Here is a 20,301-nt window from a genome sequence, read left to right as displayed (position 1 = left end):
CCCCCTTCCACCACCAAGTAAGTGTGTGTAGGGTGTGTAAAGGAATAGAGAAGGTGTAAGAAAAATGTAAACCCTTAGGGGACACATTAGAAGCTTCCATTCCTTCCTACAAATACTGCATCCAAACAGATAAATTTATTTCCAAATAGTTCAATCTTTAACCAAAAAGGTCGATTTTAAACCAAAAGGATTAATTTTCTACCAAAACAGAAAAATTTAAAAAATTAAATTATTTAGTACAAAAGGTCAATTTTCAATTTAAAATATCAATTTTCAACCAAAAATAGTAGAATCGAAATTTCTTTTAAAGGAATTTGTTTTTGACAAACTGAAAAGGAGTTTTTTAAAATAACTCAATGCTTAAAGAAAAATATTAATTTTCTACCAAGAATATTACGTTTCTACAAAAAATTACGAATTTTCTACAAAATCTAGAAAACTTCAAACAAATATATGGTTGTTATCTAAAAAAATATCATTTTTAACCAAAAGTAATATAAGTAGAGTTTATCATTATAGAAATTAATAAAAAAAAATTTGAAGAAATTAGTTAAATTTTCAATCAAAAAGGTTCGTTTTGAACCGAAACAGATGAAGCCTCAATTATGAATTTAATATTCAACGAAAAATTAAATAGTTCAGTTTTCAGTTTAAAAAATAATGTTTAACTTAAAGAAGTGCAATTAAAAATAAAGCTGAACTCTCTAGCAAAACAGATTGCAATTAAAAATATCAATACGTTTTTAACCAAAAATGGAAATTTGAATTTTCACTTCAATAAATTAATGTTCAAAAAAAAAGAATTGTCAGAAAAATGGTTGAATCCTAAATCAGCAAGAACAATTTTCAAACATGAAGATTAATTTTATACTAAAAAAGACGAATTTTTATGAAAGTCCATAAATTGTTAAACAATTAGTTAGATTTTTAACTAATAAGATTAAACTTTAATTTAAAAAATTACTTTTTCACCAAAAATGACATAGTTTAATTTTCTGTTAAAAAAATTAATTTTCAACAAAAAAAATTGTTATAAAAATTATTTCAAAGGAGATCGAATCCATTTACCATCAGGCAGATTCTCCAATTTAAGTCTTTGAATCGATCAGGAAGGAAATTTTATTGTTTTTAGATTAAATTTTAAGAAACCTATTTTTTCGTCATAAAAAAATTCTATGTTCAAAAGATTAATTTTTAACCAATAAAATTAATGTTTTACAAAAAAGATAAATTTTGAACAAATTACTTCATTTTTACACTATAAGAGAACAGTTTTTTTTTAATTTTTTGTTGAAAATGTTCAACAATTTAGATGCATTTTTTTATGTCTTGACTAAAATTGTTTCTTGGTTAAAAAAACATCTCTTTGTGTAGAAATCTGATTTTCTTACTGAACATGAACACAATGAAAATGCATCCCTTTAAGTTGAAAATTCAACTGCTTTTTAAAACTTGCTTTTTTGGGTGGAAAACTCAACAATTCTGTAGATATTTTTCTTTTTTCTTTGTCTGTTCTAAAGCTTTCCGCTCGATTATATATGCATATATACATCTACAACTGTAATTTGGTAGTTGTGAATTATATTTTGTTAAAGCTCCTTTGTTGAGGGCTCAATTATTTTGTTTAAAATTTGTCTGTTTTGTTTGCATTCGACTACTTGGTTAAATGTTAAACTAAATAAGTAAAAATGGATCTTTTTTGGGTTGAAGATTCATCATTTTCGTTGAAAATTCTTTCTTTCTTTGGTTGAGAATTAATCTTTTTTGTTAAACATTTCTCTAATTGTCTTAAGGTTGAACGACCTTTTACAAATTAATTTTTTTGTAGAAGATTCATTATTTTAGTTAAAAATGTATCTCTGGTTAAAAATTTTAAAATTTTCTTGAAATGGATTTTTTTATTCAATTCAGCTGTTGTTGTTTTAGAATAATCATATTTTTTAGTTTTTGGTTGAAAGTTTATCTTCTTATTTGAAAGTTTAACCATTTTGTTAAAATGTTATATTTTTGGATGAAAAAGTAACTATTCGATTGCCAATTCGTTAATTTTTTAAAAGTGAAAATTAAACTTTTTCGTTTTCAGTGTAAACGGATTTGTTAAAAATTTGGCTTTTTAATGAAAGATTTGCATTTGACACCGAATTGTTTAACTTTTAACCAAATAGTTAAATTTTCAACCTACAAATATAAATTTTAAACTGAGTGCCCAAATTTTCAAACAAAAAAGATTAATCTTTAATCAAAAAGAGTTGCATTAAAAAAAAATTCTCAATGAAAACGTAGTGGTGGATATCTTAAAACAAAAAGAAAAGATTTTCAACAAAATATTTAAATTTTTAACCAGAGTTGAATTTTCGAACTAGCATGTAAATTTTTAACCAAGTAGTTGACTTTTTAACCTGCAAATATGGATTTTAGATAGAAAATGTAATATTTGATATTTCAACGAATGCAGATGCTGCCAAAAGATGCTTTGTAAAATAGGGAAACGAATTTTCAATCATAAAGATTAATTTTCTATAAGAAATTCAAATTTAAACCAAAAGTAGCAAAGTTACTTTTATACACAGACAATTTATTTCCCCCCAAAAAAATTAAAAAACAAGAGTAAATTTTTTAACCAAAGAGATGAATTTTTAACTAAAATTATTAATTTTTCAACCAGAAAGACGAATTTTAAACAAATAAGGAATTTCCAGTTAGGAAATAAAAAAATTTGTCCCACTTCCTAAACTTTTAAGTCAAAAGACTATTTTTCTGTAAAACAGTTATAACATCTTGACCCTCCATCTACCACCATCAACCAAATTTTTACAACACCTTTACCTCACATGATAATTTTTCAAATAGTTATTTGTTGAAAGTCTTATTTTGAATACAATATTTCATTAATTTCAATGTAATTTGAAATATAATAATTATTACTTTAATTTTTAACAAAATATTTATGTTTTTCATAAACTTTAATGTGATAAGTCCAGGGGAAAGTGGGAGACTTAACAAAACCCGATAATCGAAAATTGGCAGAAATTTGCCTTACAAAGTAGTGTAATGATTTGGTATAAATCGGAATAATGAAACAGTTATTTCTAAAAATTTTATGACATTGAACGCATGAACTAATGTTGGGAAGATAACCAAGATTTTCAGGGAAGAGTTTACCAAGTGGCAACAAGCTTATTACATGTGTTTTTTAACATATAAGGTCATTGTTGATTATTACAATGCGCGTTCAAAAATTTTACTAAATTGATTTATCGAAATTGTGGTGTAAAAATGCAAAGTTTATTATTTAAAGAATATTAATTAATATTAATATTAATTAATTAATATTAATATTAATCTTTAATAAAAAAAGCTAATTTGGAATTAAATAGTTCATTTTCTACCTAAAAATAAAGAATTCGTTGAAATCCTATTATAAAAGATTAATTACAGTTTCAGATACAGAACTCATCCGTTGATGTCTTGTATTATTTTATAATAATATTTTGTAACATTCATTAAATACGTATAACAGAAAATATAGGCTTTTCATTTATTCTTTTTCATAAAAAGATAAATAGGCGCACGCCGTGGTGCGCGCAAGACTGCTATCAAATAATTAAATCCATATACGCCATGGGATATCGTGAAGGTGTGTGCATAGAAGGGGCAAAAACAATGTTTAAACTAACTTTTTTGTATTGTTAAAAATTTTTTTTATTCATGATACTTCAAGAAATGTTATTTTTCACTTAACAACTCTGTATTGTTTACCACAATTGTTAAATAAATTTTTAAAAATTATGAACAATATAATTTCTTGAATGTTTAATTTAAAAAAAAATGAAAAAAACACCTGGAAATATTGCCGAAAAGAATCCAGAACTATCTTCACGTCTTCTTTAGGGCTTTTGGTTTTTTTATAATGAAGAATAAATAATCAAATCCATATGCGCCATGGGATATCGTGAAGGTGCGTGCATAGAAGGGGCAAAAACAATGCTTAGACTAACTTTTTTGCATTGTTTAAAATATTTTTTCATTCATGCTACTTCAAGGTAGCATTGTGTTTAACACAATTGTTATATAAATTTTTTGAAATTATAAAGAATATGATTGTTTAAATAATTTATTTTTTTCAAAATAAAAAAAACACCTGGAGATATTGCCGAGTCGAATCCAGAACTATCTTCACTTTTTCTTTAGAACTTTTGATCTTTTTTTTATAATGAAGGATATATGTTAATTAACAACGTAATTGTTTAAAAAATGACATTTAAAAAAAGTGAAAAAACACCTCGAGATATTACTCAGACGATTACGGTGGTGTTTTTACTTTTTGGCTACGTCTATTATTTCATTTTTTATTCGAGGTCGAATTTTCAAATCAATATGCATAGCTAACTTCTGGGTCGTTTGAATTCAAGATATATTTCAAAAAGAAAACTGAAAACAGAGGATCGACATTCAAAAGAAGCGGAAGAAAGTGACTCGCTGGATTTCAAATAAAATGTTTGATCATTTATATTAGGATTCATTTATTATTGAAACAGAATTATAATGCATATTTTAAAATGCAGTTGGAACAATATTGATGGATAAACTAAAAGTGGGAGGAAATATTTCGTTCATTTGAACGTTCGGAATTTCAGCTACATGGAAAATGGTGTATTTTCGGAATTTTAAATTTTAAATTTAAACTTTTTCGCCTTGTAACAATTCTGAATCCCAGAATGCTATTTTTGACCTAACTTATAACTTACAACGAAAATTCTGAAAATTCAAACAATAAGGCTGTATTCTGAAAATGAAGCAATTTTAACGTTAGAATTCAAGTTCTTAAACTGAAGTCCTAAGAATTTGCACATTTTACAGTAAGTGTTGTGTAAATTGTATTGGTATCATAGAAGAGTATAAATAGTTCTTAAATTAGTTTTTAAATTCCCGGAAGTTTATCTTTTTACATACCTAGATGTCAAAAAAGACTTCCTACCCAAGAATAATAATTGGATGTACAGCGAGTTTTAAAATTTTTAATTGAGATTATCTTTAACTTTGTGATGTCAAAAATTTTAATACAAATTTTTTTTATTAATACTATAGGAAAAAATGAACCAAATCGGGCGCCAAAATTATAATTAGAGAAAATTTTCTGTAATTTTATAGGGACGGCCGAAGTATCCCGAATAATAAAATTCCAAAACTAATAAAATTCCCGAAACATTTATAATATTAAAAATTATTGCTTGAATTTAAAATTAAAATAATTATACAAACATTTTACCGACAAATTAATATAATAAAACACGTGTTTTTTAATTAACATTTCGATTTTTCGGAAGAATTTTTGTGATTTAAAAAATACTATATACATTTTCAACCAAAATATCTTATCCAGAAATATATTTTGTTGAAATTTTTGTTATTTTAAATTTAAGAAATAATGTTTCAATACTGTAAACATTAAAAAAAATTTTCTTTGGTATAAATATTTGATTATTTCAATTAAAAAAAAAAATTTTGTCAAAAGAAAAATGTTTTCAGCACATGTTTATCTCGAAATTTCTTTCTATAATAGTTTTTTTTTTTAATTAAAAATATGATTTTTCAAGAAAAATTTTTTTTGTAATTAAAAAAATGGCTCTTCGACGAAGAGAGTGTGGATCTCGAAACAGTAAGGGTACGTGGGTTAACGTTCGCAGATGATAAGGTTGTTATGGCAGAGTCAATCGAAGACTTACAAAGAATGTCGAATAAACTGAATGCAAGCATAAAGAGCATGGGCCTCAAAGTTAACACCAATTAAACAAAAATTATGGTGTTCGAAGGAAAGAGTGAGAAAACGATATGCAATATTGTTATTAATAGAGCAGGTCATCTTATCAGAAGTATAAATATCTCATACAAAGCTAAAATGGCAATACATAATTCTATATTTGTACTGACTGTCTTATACGGGAGCGATACATGGACTTATCAAGAAAAAGATAAGAGTAAAATTAACGCAATCTACATGAGATTCATGCGCATAATATGCAGGAAATCTCTGATGACAAAGTAAGTAACGAGATAATTCTAAAAGAATGTGGTGCAGAAGAGACGCTAGTAGACACATGGGAAAGAAATCGGTTAAGATGGTTTGGGCATGTTGAGAGAATGCCAAATGAACGACTAACGGAACAAGTGTATCAAGGTAAAGTAAATGGCAGCGTGCCCAGAGGTAGACCGCGGAAAGAATGGTTAGAATGTGTGAATGATACCCTAGTTAGAAGAGATATAAGAATTCACAGAAACACGAGAGTCTGCATGAAAAAATGCATGGACATAAAAGAAGTTGGAGAAGTATGCCAGGACAGGAAAGTATGCCGTCAAATAGTTAATAAAAAGAGTGTCAGTAGAGTGAATGACACCTGAAACAAAAGACCTTGGCCACTAATGGACCCAAGTGGGGAACCTTACATAACGACTTTGTGAGGATATTCACTTGGGGTGATTGCTAGAGAGATTGATCAGCAACCTGGGTCGGAGCAGTGTTGCGGAATGAACGTATTATTTACATGAATAACACGATGATTCTGGATCAATCTGAAAATTCTCTATCCCTTCCCCATATTACTCCTTTCCTCACCGAGTGAGTCACGCCTACTCCGAAAGGAAAAGGGCTTAATGATGCAATAAAAAAAAGACTATGTGCCGAAAACCTGGATCAAGCTTCAGATCTGAAAAAATGCAGTGATACATATATGTCATACTTTTCTTACCTCAAAAAATCTTTCTACTGCTTTACCGTCATATTTTACGAAGAATGAGTAAACAAGAATTCGACTTCATAGTACGGTGAGGGCAGCACCTCGATAGGGCAGAAAATATGATGTCCTATATATATAGTTCCGCCTACAGCACCTGGAAAGGAATTTTGGTCATGGTTTACTAGAGTTCAGAAATGTAGAACCAACACTGAGACATTCTCTGCCCAAAATGAACATCACAAATGATCTGCGTGCACTAATAGTACATCTCGACAGCAAGGTTTTACCTACGTATTTGAACATCGCACAAATTGCGTTAGAGGTGCAAACGCTTGTATACTGTGCAGCTGTGGCAACCGTTAAAACGTTGGGCCGGAAAACTAGGCCTGCAAATGCAGTTTTTGTCCCAGCGAGGGATCGAGATCGACCATGGAAGATCAAGTTGGTTATGGATGTCAGCAAAGGGAGGTGCAAATTGGGTCGATTAACTCAATATGAAAAAGGAAATAGAATCAGAAAGCTGATGAACCATGTTACTAAAATCATCCAACCTCTGTACATCGAGACATTAACACCAGCAATATTGGATGAAATTTTAGACTCTCAACGACAGAGACTTGATGTTCTTACTGCCAGACTGCGTCGGTACAAGAAAAGTAATGCACGAAGGTAACAAAATCAAAACTTTCAAACAGATGAAAGAAGGTTCTATCGTGAACTGAGAGTAAAGCCAAATAACCACCAAGGCACAAAAGTCCCTCAATTGGAAGATATGACTAAGTACTGGTCGGGTGTTTGGGGAAATATGAACAGATGCAATTTGAACACTGCGTGGTTCAAACTGGAGGAAGCAAGAGCAAGCAATAGCCCTGAAATGCATCTGACAAACATCACAGCTTTGGATGTTTCAGCGGTCTTGAAAAGGGCAAGTAAATGGAAAGCTCCAGGTCCGGACATGGTGCACAACTTCTGGTACAAGTACCTGACGAGTGTGCATCTAGCGTTGGCAAGGTGCTTTCAGAAAATCATTGAACACCCAGATCTGATACCAGGTTTTATGCTCAAAGGTACTACGTATATGATAACAAAAAAACCAGACGCTCAAAATCCATCTGAGTTTCGACCGATAGCCTGGCTCATATGCATCCAAGGAACTTACACACGCCATACATTGACTAAAAGCAAGTGTTTCCTTCCATGCCGCTTGACTATTTGCTTGAAGTTTTAAAACTGTACAAAATCTGCCCACCATTATTGACTTTCTAAGCTATGCGATGAGGCTCTGGGGTACAAGAATCAAGTATTTTGATCATGGACAACCAAGGATAACTAGATCAATACGCTTTACGACGGGTATTTTTCAAGGGGACTCCTTCAGCGCACTATAGTTCTGTTTAGCGTTGAATCCATTGAGCAAAACACTAAACAGCATGTCTCATGGGTTCAGAATTCATGATAATGAGGATGGTCATCAAGTGACCCATCTTCTTTACATGGATGACCTGAATCTGTACGCTAGTTCAGGCCAGAAACTGCAGCAAGTGATCGATGTCACAAATCAGTTTTCCAATGATATCCACATGGAGTTCGGACTAGATAAATGTAGAACAGTGCATTTAATGAGAGGGGAATTAGGGACCGTAGAGTTAGAGAACGAGTTCGAAAATGACATCGAGGCAATGGCTGCAGGCAAATCATATAAATATATGGGTATTCTTGAATCTAAGGGTATTCAACATATGATAGTTAAGACAAGCCTAACGATTGCCTTCACTACGAGACTCACATTAATTATGAAGAGTTTTCTCAACTCGTCAAACAAAATCAGGGCAATCAACGCATATGCCATCCCTGTCCTCACATACTCCTTCGGGCTCATAAAATGGTCTAACACCGACCTTGAAAAGTTAAACAGAATTGTTTTCGTAGAAATGACGAAACACCGAATGCACCACAGAAATTCAGCGATTGAAAGGGTAGTTCTACCACGACATTTCGGGGGTAGGGGCGTTGTAGATGTCAAAAAACTGTGTGAGTCACAAGTTATGCAGTTGCGAGACTATTTTAACAGCAAACAAAATGATGCGCTTTACAGTACCATCTGTCAAGCGGATCTTGAATACACGCCCTTAAATTTGTCCTCAGGTGGGGCCTTGAATATCAGGGCAGAAACCATAGAGGAATTAGAGATACAATGGAGGCAGAAAGCCATCCATAGCGAGGCCCCCAACACGTTAGATCAAAATGAAGTGGATAGTGAGGCATCTAATATTTGGCTAAGAAAGGATATTCTGTATCCAGAGACGGAAGGATTCGTCATTGCAATAGTGGACAAGGTTGTGAGCACCAGAAATTATCGCAAATACGTGTTACATCAAGACGTGGTTGACCGATGCCGATTATGTGGAGATACCAACGAATCCATCGAGCAAATTATTGATGGCTGTCGCGCAATCGCTCAGAGAGAATACACGCACAGACATAATGATGTAGCGGGCATTATAATTCAACAACTTGCCCTAAACCTAGGACTCTTAAAAGAATGGATGCCCTTCTATACATACATTCCAATGCCCGTTTTAGAAAGCGAAGATTACATCTTATATTGGGATGCTACTATCCAAACGGATCATTACGTCCGGACCAATCGACATGACATCGTGATGCGAGGAAAAAAAAGGTGGAAGACTCTACATCATCAACATTGCTTGTCCGCTTAACCGAAATTTGCAGTCAACCTATACTACCAAGATCCACAAGTAAAGCGAGTTAAGGCATGAAGTAAAGACCATATGGAGGAATGTGAATCATGCATCTATTCATCCCGTTGTGATTTCGGTTACAGGTAATGTGCACGCAAGATGCACGGAACATCTTGAATATTTAGGAGTCAGTAGGGTATTGGCAGCAGCTCAGAAGGCGGTTTTATTAAACACCTGTCGCATTGTAAGAATCTTTCTTGATCATCAGGAAGCGAGCGACTAAAAACCAGTGGAGTGGCAGATGGTAGCTCTAAGAAATCATCCAGAGGTGACTGTTGTCACCTCCAACGCTCGTGGCCGCTCGTAATTGTATACCGACAACATCATCGCAGGAGGCTTCAACCATCGCATCAACTTATTTGAATTAACTTATAACATTCCAATCTCATCAATCACTTGACTTAGTCCGTGGCTATGATGTATAACCGGGTTTACCCAAGTAAAAATTTAATAAAAACACATAATAAAGACAATTTAGTTTAATTGAGAATTGGACAAAAAGTGGAAAATTGTGGAGGAAAGCTCAAATTTTCTAGCATTATTCCAAGAGAAAATTGCTAAAAACAATATCTTTAAATATCAAGTTGTCAGTATAAAGTGGTATTTGGTGTACTAGAAACAATTTGCATAAAAAAGTGCAAAAAGTCATAATTAGCGCCAAAAACTCGCAAACCCCATTTTTGCACTTATGGGTTTTTTTGAAACCCTAAAACGGACTTATGGGGGGGGGGGGTTGTTTATAAAAAAAGTAATTATTCATCTGTATTCTACGGCTGATTGCGAAGATAGAACTTGAGTTTCAGTTCAATTAATCTAATATTAAATATTTTGAATAAAATTTAAAAAAACGTCTTTTTTCTTATGAGAAATTGAAACACCCTAATCTGCACTTATAAAATAGAAATAATTCTTATAACACTGAAATGAATTATTATAAACAATTTCTATAAACAAATATTGGTAAAACAATTATTTGTCGTATGCTTTAAACTTACTTGTTTCATAAGACTTGAATGTCAATATCATTTGTATTCTAAAAATCATAGAAAATTTTTTTTCAGATGCCATAGTTGAACTTCAAATCGTTGAATCTCTTGGCGACAAAATACGTTATCTTTTAGAGAAAATTAAATTGCACTTGTTTTCCTGACTTAAAACAAACTGATATTATGAGTATTTGAATTTCTAAGTTTTCTTTTAAAATATTTACAAATTCTTGTTTTAAGCAGCTATAATTCTTTATTTAATGAAGATTTTTAAATTTTCCTTCCAGATTCCAGATCTGTAGAGAAATGAGAAAATCTTGAAAGTTACAATGTTCTTCTGAAAATATAAAATTACTATTTTGTGAATAACTCTACCTTTTTATTTTTTGTCGTTTACATGTTTAATTCTATCAGAGACACATTCTATAAGTTTTATGTGGGTTAAGCCATTTTTGCCGCACAACATATTAAAGAGGCGAATGATTCTGTGACTTGAAGTTGCATGAACTGAAATGGATTCGGACCTGACAAATTATTTTTATTTTCCTAAAATTTAAATGTTTCATTCGTAGCTATAATAAGAAAGTACAATGAAATTTCAATTTCGCACATTCGTGCGACAGCAGTGGTCAGAACCACATCTGGGCCATGTAATAAGATTTTGAGGTTAACTCGCCTCTCATTCTCATGTTTTACTTGTGCAATTACAATTGCCTTTTTAATTATTAATCTCTTTATTATAATCTACCATATAACAATAAATAAGTTACTCTCCTTATTTCGATTATATTTCAAAAGGGCGAAACAAAATACCGTCCTTATTTGGCCATAATTTAATGTCGAAATAAGCTACCGTCGGCTATTTCGACATACATGTATGGCGAAAGAGCCACTCCGTTTATAATATCTTTGGACAGAAATACATACAGACACATTCTTAAAAACCTGTTTTTCGGATTCAGGGGGTCTCAAAACGTGGACATTTGAAACAAATTTTACACAAATCTAATACCTTCTATGATGGGAATGTAAAAATTAAGATTTATCGAAAACTAAGTGTTACATGTGTAATTTTCATCGTATACAGCGAAAAAAGACGTTTTATGTTAAAACTGTTTTTGTAAAAAAAATTATTATTTTAGTATTTTATATATGTTTCAACACATTATAAGCTTTAATTAACTTACCTTGACGTAAAAGTGAACTTAAATTAAATTTTTATTAATTTATACATAGAATATTTACCATCTAAAAAATTATATCTTAAAAGTTAGGTTAGAATTCGGATTTCATTTCTGATCGTCTATAATTCATATTATTTGTATATGTTGAACCAAATATTTTGCTACATGCATTAACTAAAGTTCATTTCTGCTTATGGTGTCTTGAAACTTATATGAAAAAGTAAAATAATTATTTTCTTGACAAAAACAGTTTTAACAAGAAATGTGTTTTTTCATTGAATATTATGAAAATTCAATATGCAACACTTAGCTTTCGATAAATCTTCATTTTTTGTATTCACTTATTGTTCGAAATTAGTAAAGTCAAATGTAAAATTGTTTCTAAGCCCATTTGAAAATGCAACTTCAAAAATGCTTTTTTATTTTTCGAATTATTTACAAAAAACTGTTTTTTCTCTGATTAAAAAATCTGAATTTTTCACTTCAACTCGCAACGAAATGGGAAGTTTTTAATATTTTGTAACAAAACTGATCAGAAATATGCATTATAATGTTCTGCGACGGATGACGTTAGCCAAAGTTAAAAATGTTTATTAACAAAATTGTTAATAATTTTTTTCCGAGACGTTGCATCATTCGTGCACAAACAACTTCCAACGTTTCGGGAGTCGAGCAAATTTTAAGCATGCGACAATTATCAGTGAGAATGTTGTTCAGAAAGGTTGAAGAAAGTTTTAGCTTAATTGGAATAGAACTTAAGAAACTGTTAATGTTTTTATTTTCTGGCGCAATGGATTTTCTCCCGCGTAGTCTATGGCCCGACCGGTAATCCGCTACTCCAGCATTAGGTAAAAATGTGTCTCACAGCCAGCCGAGTTTTTGTAATTAAAATACGAGAAATATCGAAAATCATGGTCTATAATAAATATTTCTTTTTCTCTAATGAAAATATTTAAATGCTGCCATTTCTAGGGTTGTTTCCTTACCAAAAATTAAATATATCAGTGTAGTTAAGTCTGTGCCAATCAACAGAGCACATCGTTAAAATATAATGCGATATATAAAAAGTGTTCGATTAAATTATCCTAATAGCTATACAACATTCTATGATATACATATAGTGAAGTTTTCCAATTACAAAATAGAAAATAATTTGAAACCTACTAATTGTAGAAAACGAAAGAAGCATGATAGTTTGTGGGAAAGAAATATTCTTAAATGCAGCAGAAATGCGGTATCTAAGAATAAATTAATCAATTATTTCTTGCTTAATATATATGAAAAATATCTTGAAAAAAATAATAAAATATATTTCTAAGTATCGTAGTAATGATAATGATGATATTATTAAATAAATACATTATTATTGTGTTTGGAAAAAATTGAATTAGGGAGGAAAATAATTATTTGATCAATTTTCCATTTTTGGTGCAACTATTTTTGAAAGCGCTGTTTACAAAATTGAAAAAACAGAATAAAACAGTGCGAGTTTATAAAATATTCTTATAAATTCTTTAAAAAAATGCTTCGAAACACCAAAATTTATAGCAATCTAAATAGTATTTTCAACATTTATATTTTCCGTGAACAAAATAAATTGTTGTCTTTTACATCAGAAACATTTTGGTGAAATGAAAATCGTTTGGAGAAACAAGGAAACTTGAATTTTATAAATTGGAATACATTATTTCTTGGAAAAATTTGTTTAATTATTTTTTAATACGGAGAGTTGTAACATAATTATTACCTTTAGCACCAAAATATCAATTTATACATTGAAAACCACTTTTTATACTTATTAAACAATGATTTTTATATTTACTGTGCGCCAGCAAATTAAAACATTAACAGTTTGTTAAGTACAAATCTAATTGAGCTAAAACTTTGCAGAAAACTTCCTTGAATCTTCCTGAACAACTTTCTCACTTATAGTCATCGCTTGCACAAAATTCGCTCGACTCCCGAAACGTTGGAAGTTGTTTGTGCACGAATTATCTTTTTGCAAGAAAGTTTCCACTATTATTTAGTTTCGGTTTGAAAAATGTTCCATACGTTTTCAAAGCAATCATCTATTTATTTATTATGTTTTAAAAAATGCACACGTGCTAACTTGTGTAAATTTCAAATTTCTATCCCCAAGGAATTTCAGGCTTTGGTCGCCGCGGGCGCTGTCTGTCATATCCGGTTAATAACAAGGTCATGTCCGTACCCAATATCTCCTTTTTTCATGCGGAGCCTCAATATTGTCAGAAAAAATTGTTAAAAGCAGTTAAAAGCATATATATATATATATATATATATCACATTATATGGTAAAATGGTCGAGATATTTACCGTGACTCTAAGAAAATAGCGAAAGTCTACTTTTTTCGATTTTTCGAAACTTCAAAGTCAATTCGGGAGGGTAAAAAATATGTAAACGGAATTATTGCTATACAGGTAGAAATCGACTTCTTTGAACTATTTTCATTCATACTTTGAATTTAAAAAAAAAATTTTGCCATTCAAATTTGAAGAAATGCATCGTTTTTTGAGATTTTTAGCTATATCTACGATGCGGAGACAGAAGGAATTTTTTTAATGTAACTTTCGTTGAGTGTTTTTCAGTGACAAAAGCAAGTTTTCATTGCTAATAGAACTTCGGACAAACAACTTTTTGTTTCTTCGATACGCCCTAATTTGTATATAGATATTTGCGTATGACTTTTGACAGATAAAAACTATCTTTTTATTCTTTAAACAATTTTTATAAAGAAAAGGCATACTGCCATTTTTAACTATACTTGTTTTCTTTTTTTTTTAACCAGCAATAAATATCTTGCGAATAAATAGCTTTTTGTGCGATTCTTCATTTTCAGAGAATTTGTTAATTTAAATAATAATAAACAAATGCATAAGTCATTTTTTCACTACACGGACTTTGTTACAGAATCAACAGGTATGTATAAACTACATCTTGCTATAATTCTTGTAACTAGAAAATAATGGGTAATTTTTTTTAAAAAACTTTTTAAAAAAATTAATTGTTTTGTCTTTTTTCAACCGATAGATTTCGTTTTTCTAAAAGAAACAATTACTAATATCTTGCAAGTAGCAATTTTTTTCGATATTTTGCTGATAGATAATTTGTAATGGTTGTTAAAAAATATACTATACCATAATTATAATAGGTTTGGTTTTTAAGCATAATTTATCTGGCGAGACCTGGTTATAATTCTATTTTTTATCAAAATAGCTCGACGTGGCAATTTTTTAACACTTTTATTGTTATAAGCGACGTAGAAAATACAATTACCGATCAATTTTAGCCGAATTAACAAGAAAAGGGATATTTTAGTTATTTTAGATCAACAGCAATCACGAAAATAGTTTTCTGGCAATATTATGTTGAAAAAGTATGTCAAATGAAAATTTCTGTTATTTAAAATGTAGTATCATTCCCAACTGTCTCAAGAAATCACAAAAAAAAACATACGGTTGTCAATTTTTGCATACATCTGCAATTAAATTATTTTTTAAATGTATAAAATAAATATGACACTATAACATTCTATACCTTTTTGGTACGCATCGAATACTTCTCTCCCCAATTTCTGAATCATCCCTTCTTTCCAAATAGCCAAAGCCTTCTTCGAAGCTTCCGACATAGTAGCAGATAAAATTCGTGTTACACTTGGCAAGATTAAATTCGATGAATCTTCACTTGGTGAAAACGAAATGATGTCATTGATATCTCGCGTAGTTTTATGTGTAACTCTCGCTGATTTTGTACTATCAAAGATCGAAAACGATAGCATATTTTTAACAATTATCTGAGATGGAATAACATTTTTCGAAACTATACGCCCAGCATTTTCATTCTTAATCTCGCCTAGCCCAGAGGATAAACTCTCTTGTCTGGATTCATATTTCAGTTCCTTTTTCGTAAAAGCTGGAACTTCCAGTTGACTTTCTCCCGTGGAACTATTAGAAAAACTCTTTAAATTGACATCTTCCATTTCGACCAAGTCGAAAAACTCTGGAACCTCTTTCGGCGTTTCTTTTGATTTACATTCTTTAAATTTAGATTCTTTAATTGCGTCTCCTATTCCCTCTTTTTTCTTTAACTGCGGATTATTTTTTGGAGAAGACACTACTTTGATAACATTCTTTTTGGAATTTTTGAAGAGAAAATATTCCTGCCAATTTGTAGAACCCTCCTTAGGAGTTGATACAATTTTGCCTTTCTTTTCAAGTTTCAGCCTTTTTCTCTTCTGTGACAGAGTTTCCATCAATTTACCACATAACACCTTATTATCTCTTTGAAAGGTTTTTGAAACGTTTTCACGGTGAGATATGTAAAAAACAAGTTGACGTTGAAAAAGTTTACGCGCAACTTTTGTGATATCGTTCATTCTGAGATACGACATAACCTCTCTTTATCTTGCAATATATGTCAACATGTAATATTTTTAAAACACTTTCACAGCATTCTTTATCACGAAAATGTTTCTTTGAGGTGATTTGCACAGTAAACTTATCATTTACTGTTTTTAAATAGTTTTCATTGCGTTTTTTATATTTTGAAAGCACTGCATAATTTTTCAGAAAATGAATGAGTTTGTAGAATTTAATCGAATTTCCACTAGAATTTCAATTTAATTCGAATAGTATGAAAGGAAAAAGAACTGTTAAAAATTAATGAACACTTTAAACGTACGAGGGATGGAATATTATAACACTACCAGCACGTTACACTTTTCACGATATTTACAATTTTCCACACGGGTTGCATGCACGTAACTCAACTCAGTTGGCAAGGTCAATATCTGGTCAATTAGATGCTAAATCCCAAACATATAATGGTAGTGTTCTCTGGTAGTGAAATGGCAAATCATCGAACTCCGAGATGTTGAAAAACTGTAATTATTGATACATATATATTACCTATATTACCGACCTCACTTTTTTAGTTTACTGAATTTTCTGTGAACTTGAGAACTTTTTTTGTAAATAAAATATTGGACTAAAACTTTGGAAAATGTATCAGAAGCCTATAAACTACTTTGATGGACTTCATTTGTGTAGGAATTTCGTTAAAAAATATTTTCAAAGAAATTGAAATGGGTCACTGACAATCAGTGAAAGGTAACTCATTGCAGAGATGAGATTACCGAGATAATGGAATAAGAGAATGCGAAAAACATGCGCTGATAACTGCGCCCTCTTGACGGATTAGCTAAGAGTTACTTTGAAGGCGCAAGTTGCGCGTCGGTAACTGATATTATTACTATTATATATATTATTGATATTAGTATTATAATTATAAAATATTATATTAATATTAATGACTATTTGACTATTTTTTAATAGAAATAGTTCAACTTTCAACTAAAACAATTAGTTTTCTGCAAAAAAATAAGATTTTGAATAAAATATATAAATAAAAAAAAAATTGTTAAAATTGTTTTCAACAAAATAGCTAAGTTTTTAAACAAAAATTAAAATTTTTATCCAAAAGGCTGAATTGTATGCTAAAAAAAGACGGAATTTTTAATAAAATACATGAACTTTGCACAAAAGAAATTTATTTTCCACCAAGTCTAATTTTCTATACAAAAATTAATGTTTAATCATAGTTAATTTTTCGACAAAAAAGAATAATTTTCTTTTAGCTGAAAGAAATTAATTTTTGAACAAAACAAACAAAAATTTTCAACAAAATGGTTAAATTTTCAGAAAACAAATTTTTTCAACTAAATTGATACATATCCTAAAATATATCAAATCCTTTGAAATCTCATATTAAATTACTGTAATCAATTGAGAATTCCTTGGCACCTTTAAAATGCTCTCAAGTATTTCGAAACCTTCAAAATATTTTGAAACACCTTGACATCTATTCAAGATTTATAAGGTACTTTGCATTTTTTTAAACAACCCTGCTATAATTGTTAAAATTCTTTGAAATTCCTTTAAATTATAAAAATGAATTGAAAATTTATTGAAATCTTTTTAAACATCCTCAAATATTTAAAATTCTTTAAAATCTTCTGAAATCTCTTGAAAATTCCTTGAAAATTAAAAAAAAACCCTAAAATATTTCAAATCTTTTACAATCTGATACTACATTATTAGAATCAATTGAGAATTCCTTGGAATCTGCTAAAATATCCTAAAATATAATAAATATTTCAAAATCTTAAATTACTGTAATCAATTGAAAATTCCTTGGAAGATAAAAAAAAGATAGAAATAAATTTAAAATCCCTTGACATCTTTTAAAACATCTTCAAATATTTAAAGTCCTTAAAAATCTTTTGAAATCTCTTGAAATTTTTAAAAGATTCAGATTGAAATTTAGAAAATATAAAATTTTCTAAACGTTAAATATTGTAATTTTGTAGATTAGAGTTTTGAAAATGGAATCGATACAAATTGAAAACTTTCGAAATCTTATTTTCAACTATGAAATATAAGTAATTTTCCACTTGATGGAATTCAAGTCTTCAAAATTTGAATTGTAAACTTAGAAGTTTATTTACAAAAAATTATTAATCATAAATAAATTGAATGTGTTCAAAATTCAAAATTATGTTTTAAAAAATATATATATAATTCTATAACTACATATATACAAAAATCGTTTTAGAAATAGTTAAACTTTAACTCGAGTAATTTCTATTAACACTTTAATTTAATACTTTAAGTAATCTACAAACATTAAAATTTTTAACATTTTGAAATTTTTCTGTTTTTTAAATTTCAGTCTGAAATAATTTAATTTATAGATTGACCAATTGAAAAACGTACGTTTAAATTTTGAACACTTTCAATTAATTCATGATTATTAATTTTTTATAAATAAACTTTCAAGTTTACAATTCAAAATTTGAAGACTTCAATTTCATCGAATTGATCATTATTCTTATTGAATAGTTAAAAATGTTTGAAAATTATATTTCAAAAGCTTTGAAGTTTTATTGATCCCATTTTCAAAACTCTAATACACAAACATTTCAATATTTAACGTTTTAGAACTTTTTTCTTTTTTTTAATTTCAATCTGAAGCTTTACAAAATTTCAAGAGATTTCAAAAGATTCTTAAAAATTTTTAATATTTGAAGATGTTTTAAAAGATTTAAAGGAATCTTTAATTTGTTTTTATAATTTAAAGGAATTTCAAAGAAATAAAAAAATTTCAGAAGGGTTATTCAAAAAATTCAAAAGTACTTTAGAAATCTTTAAAAAAATTTCTAGGTATTACAAAAGATTTGACGAATTTGAGAAAATTTAAAAAGATTCCAAGGAATTTTTAATTTATTATAGTAACTTAATATGAGATTTTAAAGGCTTTGATATATTTCATCGTATTTTTAAAATTTCAATATCTTTTCAAGAGCTTTAAAAAATTTCAAGAGATTTCAAAAGATTTCAAAAGATTTTAAATATTTAAGGATGTTAAAATTTGGAAGGAATTGCAATATTTGAGAGTATTTAAAAATGTTCCAAGGAATTTTTTATTGTTCGCGTTAATTTAATATGAGATTTGTTTTAAAATAGTTATACAATTTAATATATTTATGCATATTAATTGTTATTAATAGGAGTAATAGGGCCAGTTCGCCCATGGATATTAAGGATTTAATAAACAAAGTCAGATATGAAAAAAATAAGATATATATGTTCGTTTTTTATTCTTGCAGTTTGTTTTTTCAATTTTTAAGAATTTTGCGAGTCATAAAAAAAGACTGTTTAAGTTAACCGTCTGTAATTGAGTCTATTAATAAATATTACGAGTTTAACGCAACATCAATTTTGTAAATGAAAATTTTCAATTAATTAATTTCATTTCATGATCAAATGTTTTCAAACTGTTTCTAAACATTATTGATTCAAAAGAAAATTTTAATTGCAAATGGATTTTCTAATATTATAGGAAATAACTCTGTTCTTAAAATTTTTCTATCAAAGTATACAATTTGTAAACTTTTTCAGACTTTGAAAGAGGTAAGAAAAATGAAATACATAATGGTTAAAAAACTTAGAATATCTTAATATTGTAAATAATTGTGTTTTTATTTTTAAAAACACGAAAGAAAATCTGGAAGATTTTAGGACAATTAAAAGATTTTTTAGGAATACTAAATGATTTGAAAAGATAAATTTTTTTGGTAAGATTCCTCTGGAAGTTTCTACAAATCTCTAAGTTTTGAAGGTCATTGTAAAAATTTTATATTTTGTTACAAAAATTATTTAGGAATTTCAGAATTTTTGAAGCGATTTACAATATTTAAAAACATGAATAGTTTTTCGAAAAATTATTTTTAAACTTATTTCTTCAAATCTTCTGAAAGTCCTAAATATCTTTTAAGCTGACTCTAATTTTTCCTAATATTTTGTGTGTTTTGCAAAATAAAAAAGAATGCATAAAAATTTTCTGCATTTTGTCGGCATATGTGAAATCTTCAAAAATGTTTTTGAAATATCTCCGGAATGTTACGAAAATTATATTTATATTATTATTATTATTATTACACCATTAAGCCATTTTCCTTTCGGGGTAGGCGTGACTCACTCAGCAGGGGAAAGGAGTAGTGTGTGGATGGGATAGAGATTTTTCAGATTGATCCAGAATTCTCGTGCTATTTATGTA

The 20,301-nt window shown here is 29.1% G+C and overlaps 1 protein-coding gene across 1 annotated transcript in view; it reads right to left on the bottom strand.

Moving 5' to 3' along the window:
- LOC117175025 overlaps nt 1-16,449 on the bottom strand; it is a 28,083-nt gene extending 11,634 nt beyond the window's left edge. Inside the window, exon 1 of the mRNA XM_033364534.1 lies at nt 15,223-16,449. Within this exon, the coding sequence (XP_033220425.1) occupies nt 15,223-16,075 (853 nt within the window). The 5' untranslated portion in view covers nt 16,076-16,449. The remainder of the gene's footprint in view (nt 1-15,222) is intronic.
- Nucleotides 16,450-20,301: the final 3,852 nt, after the last annotated feature.

Source organism: Belonocnema kinseyi, chromosome 6, assembly GCF_010883055.1.
Source record: "Belonocnema kinseyi isolate 2016_QV_RU_SX_M_011 chromosome 6, B_treatae_v1, whole genome shotgun sequence".
Taxonomy (NCBI): domain Eukaryota; kingdom Metazoa; phylum Arthropoda; class Insecta; order Hymenoptera; family Cynipidae; genus Belonocnema; species Belonocnema kinseyi.
This window is presented reverse-complemented; position numbering and strand designations above follow the sequence as displayed.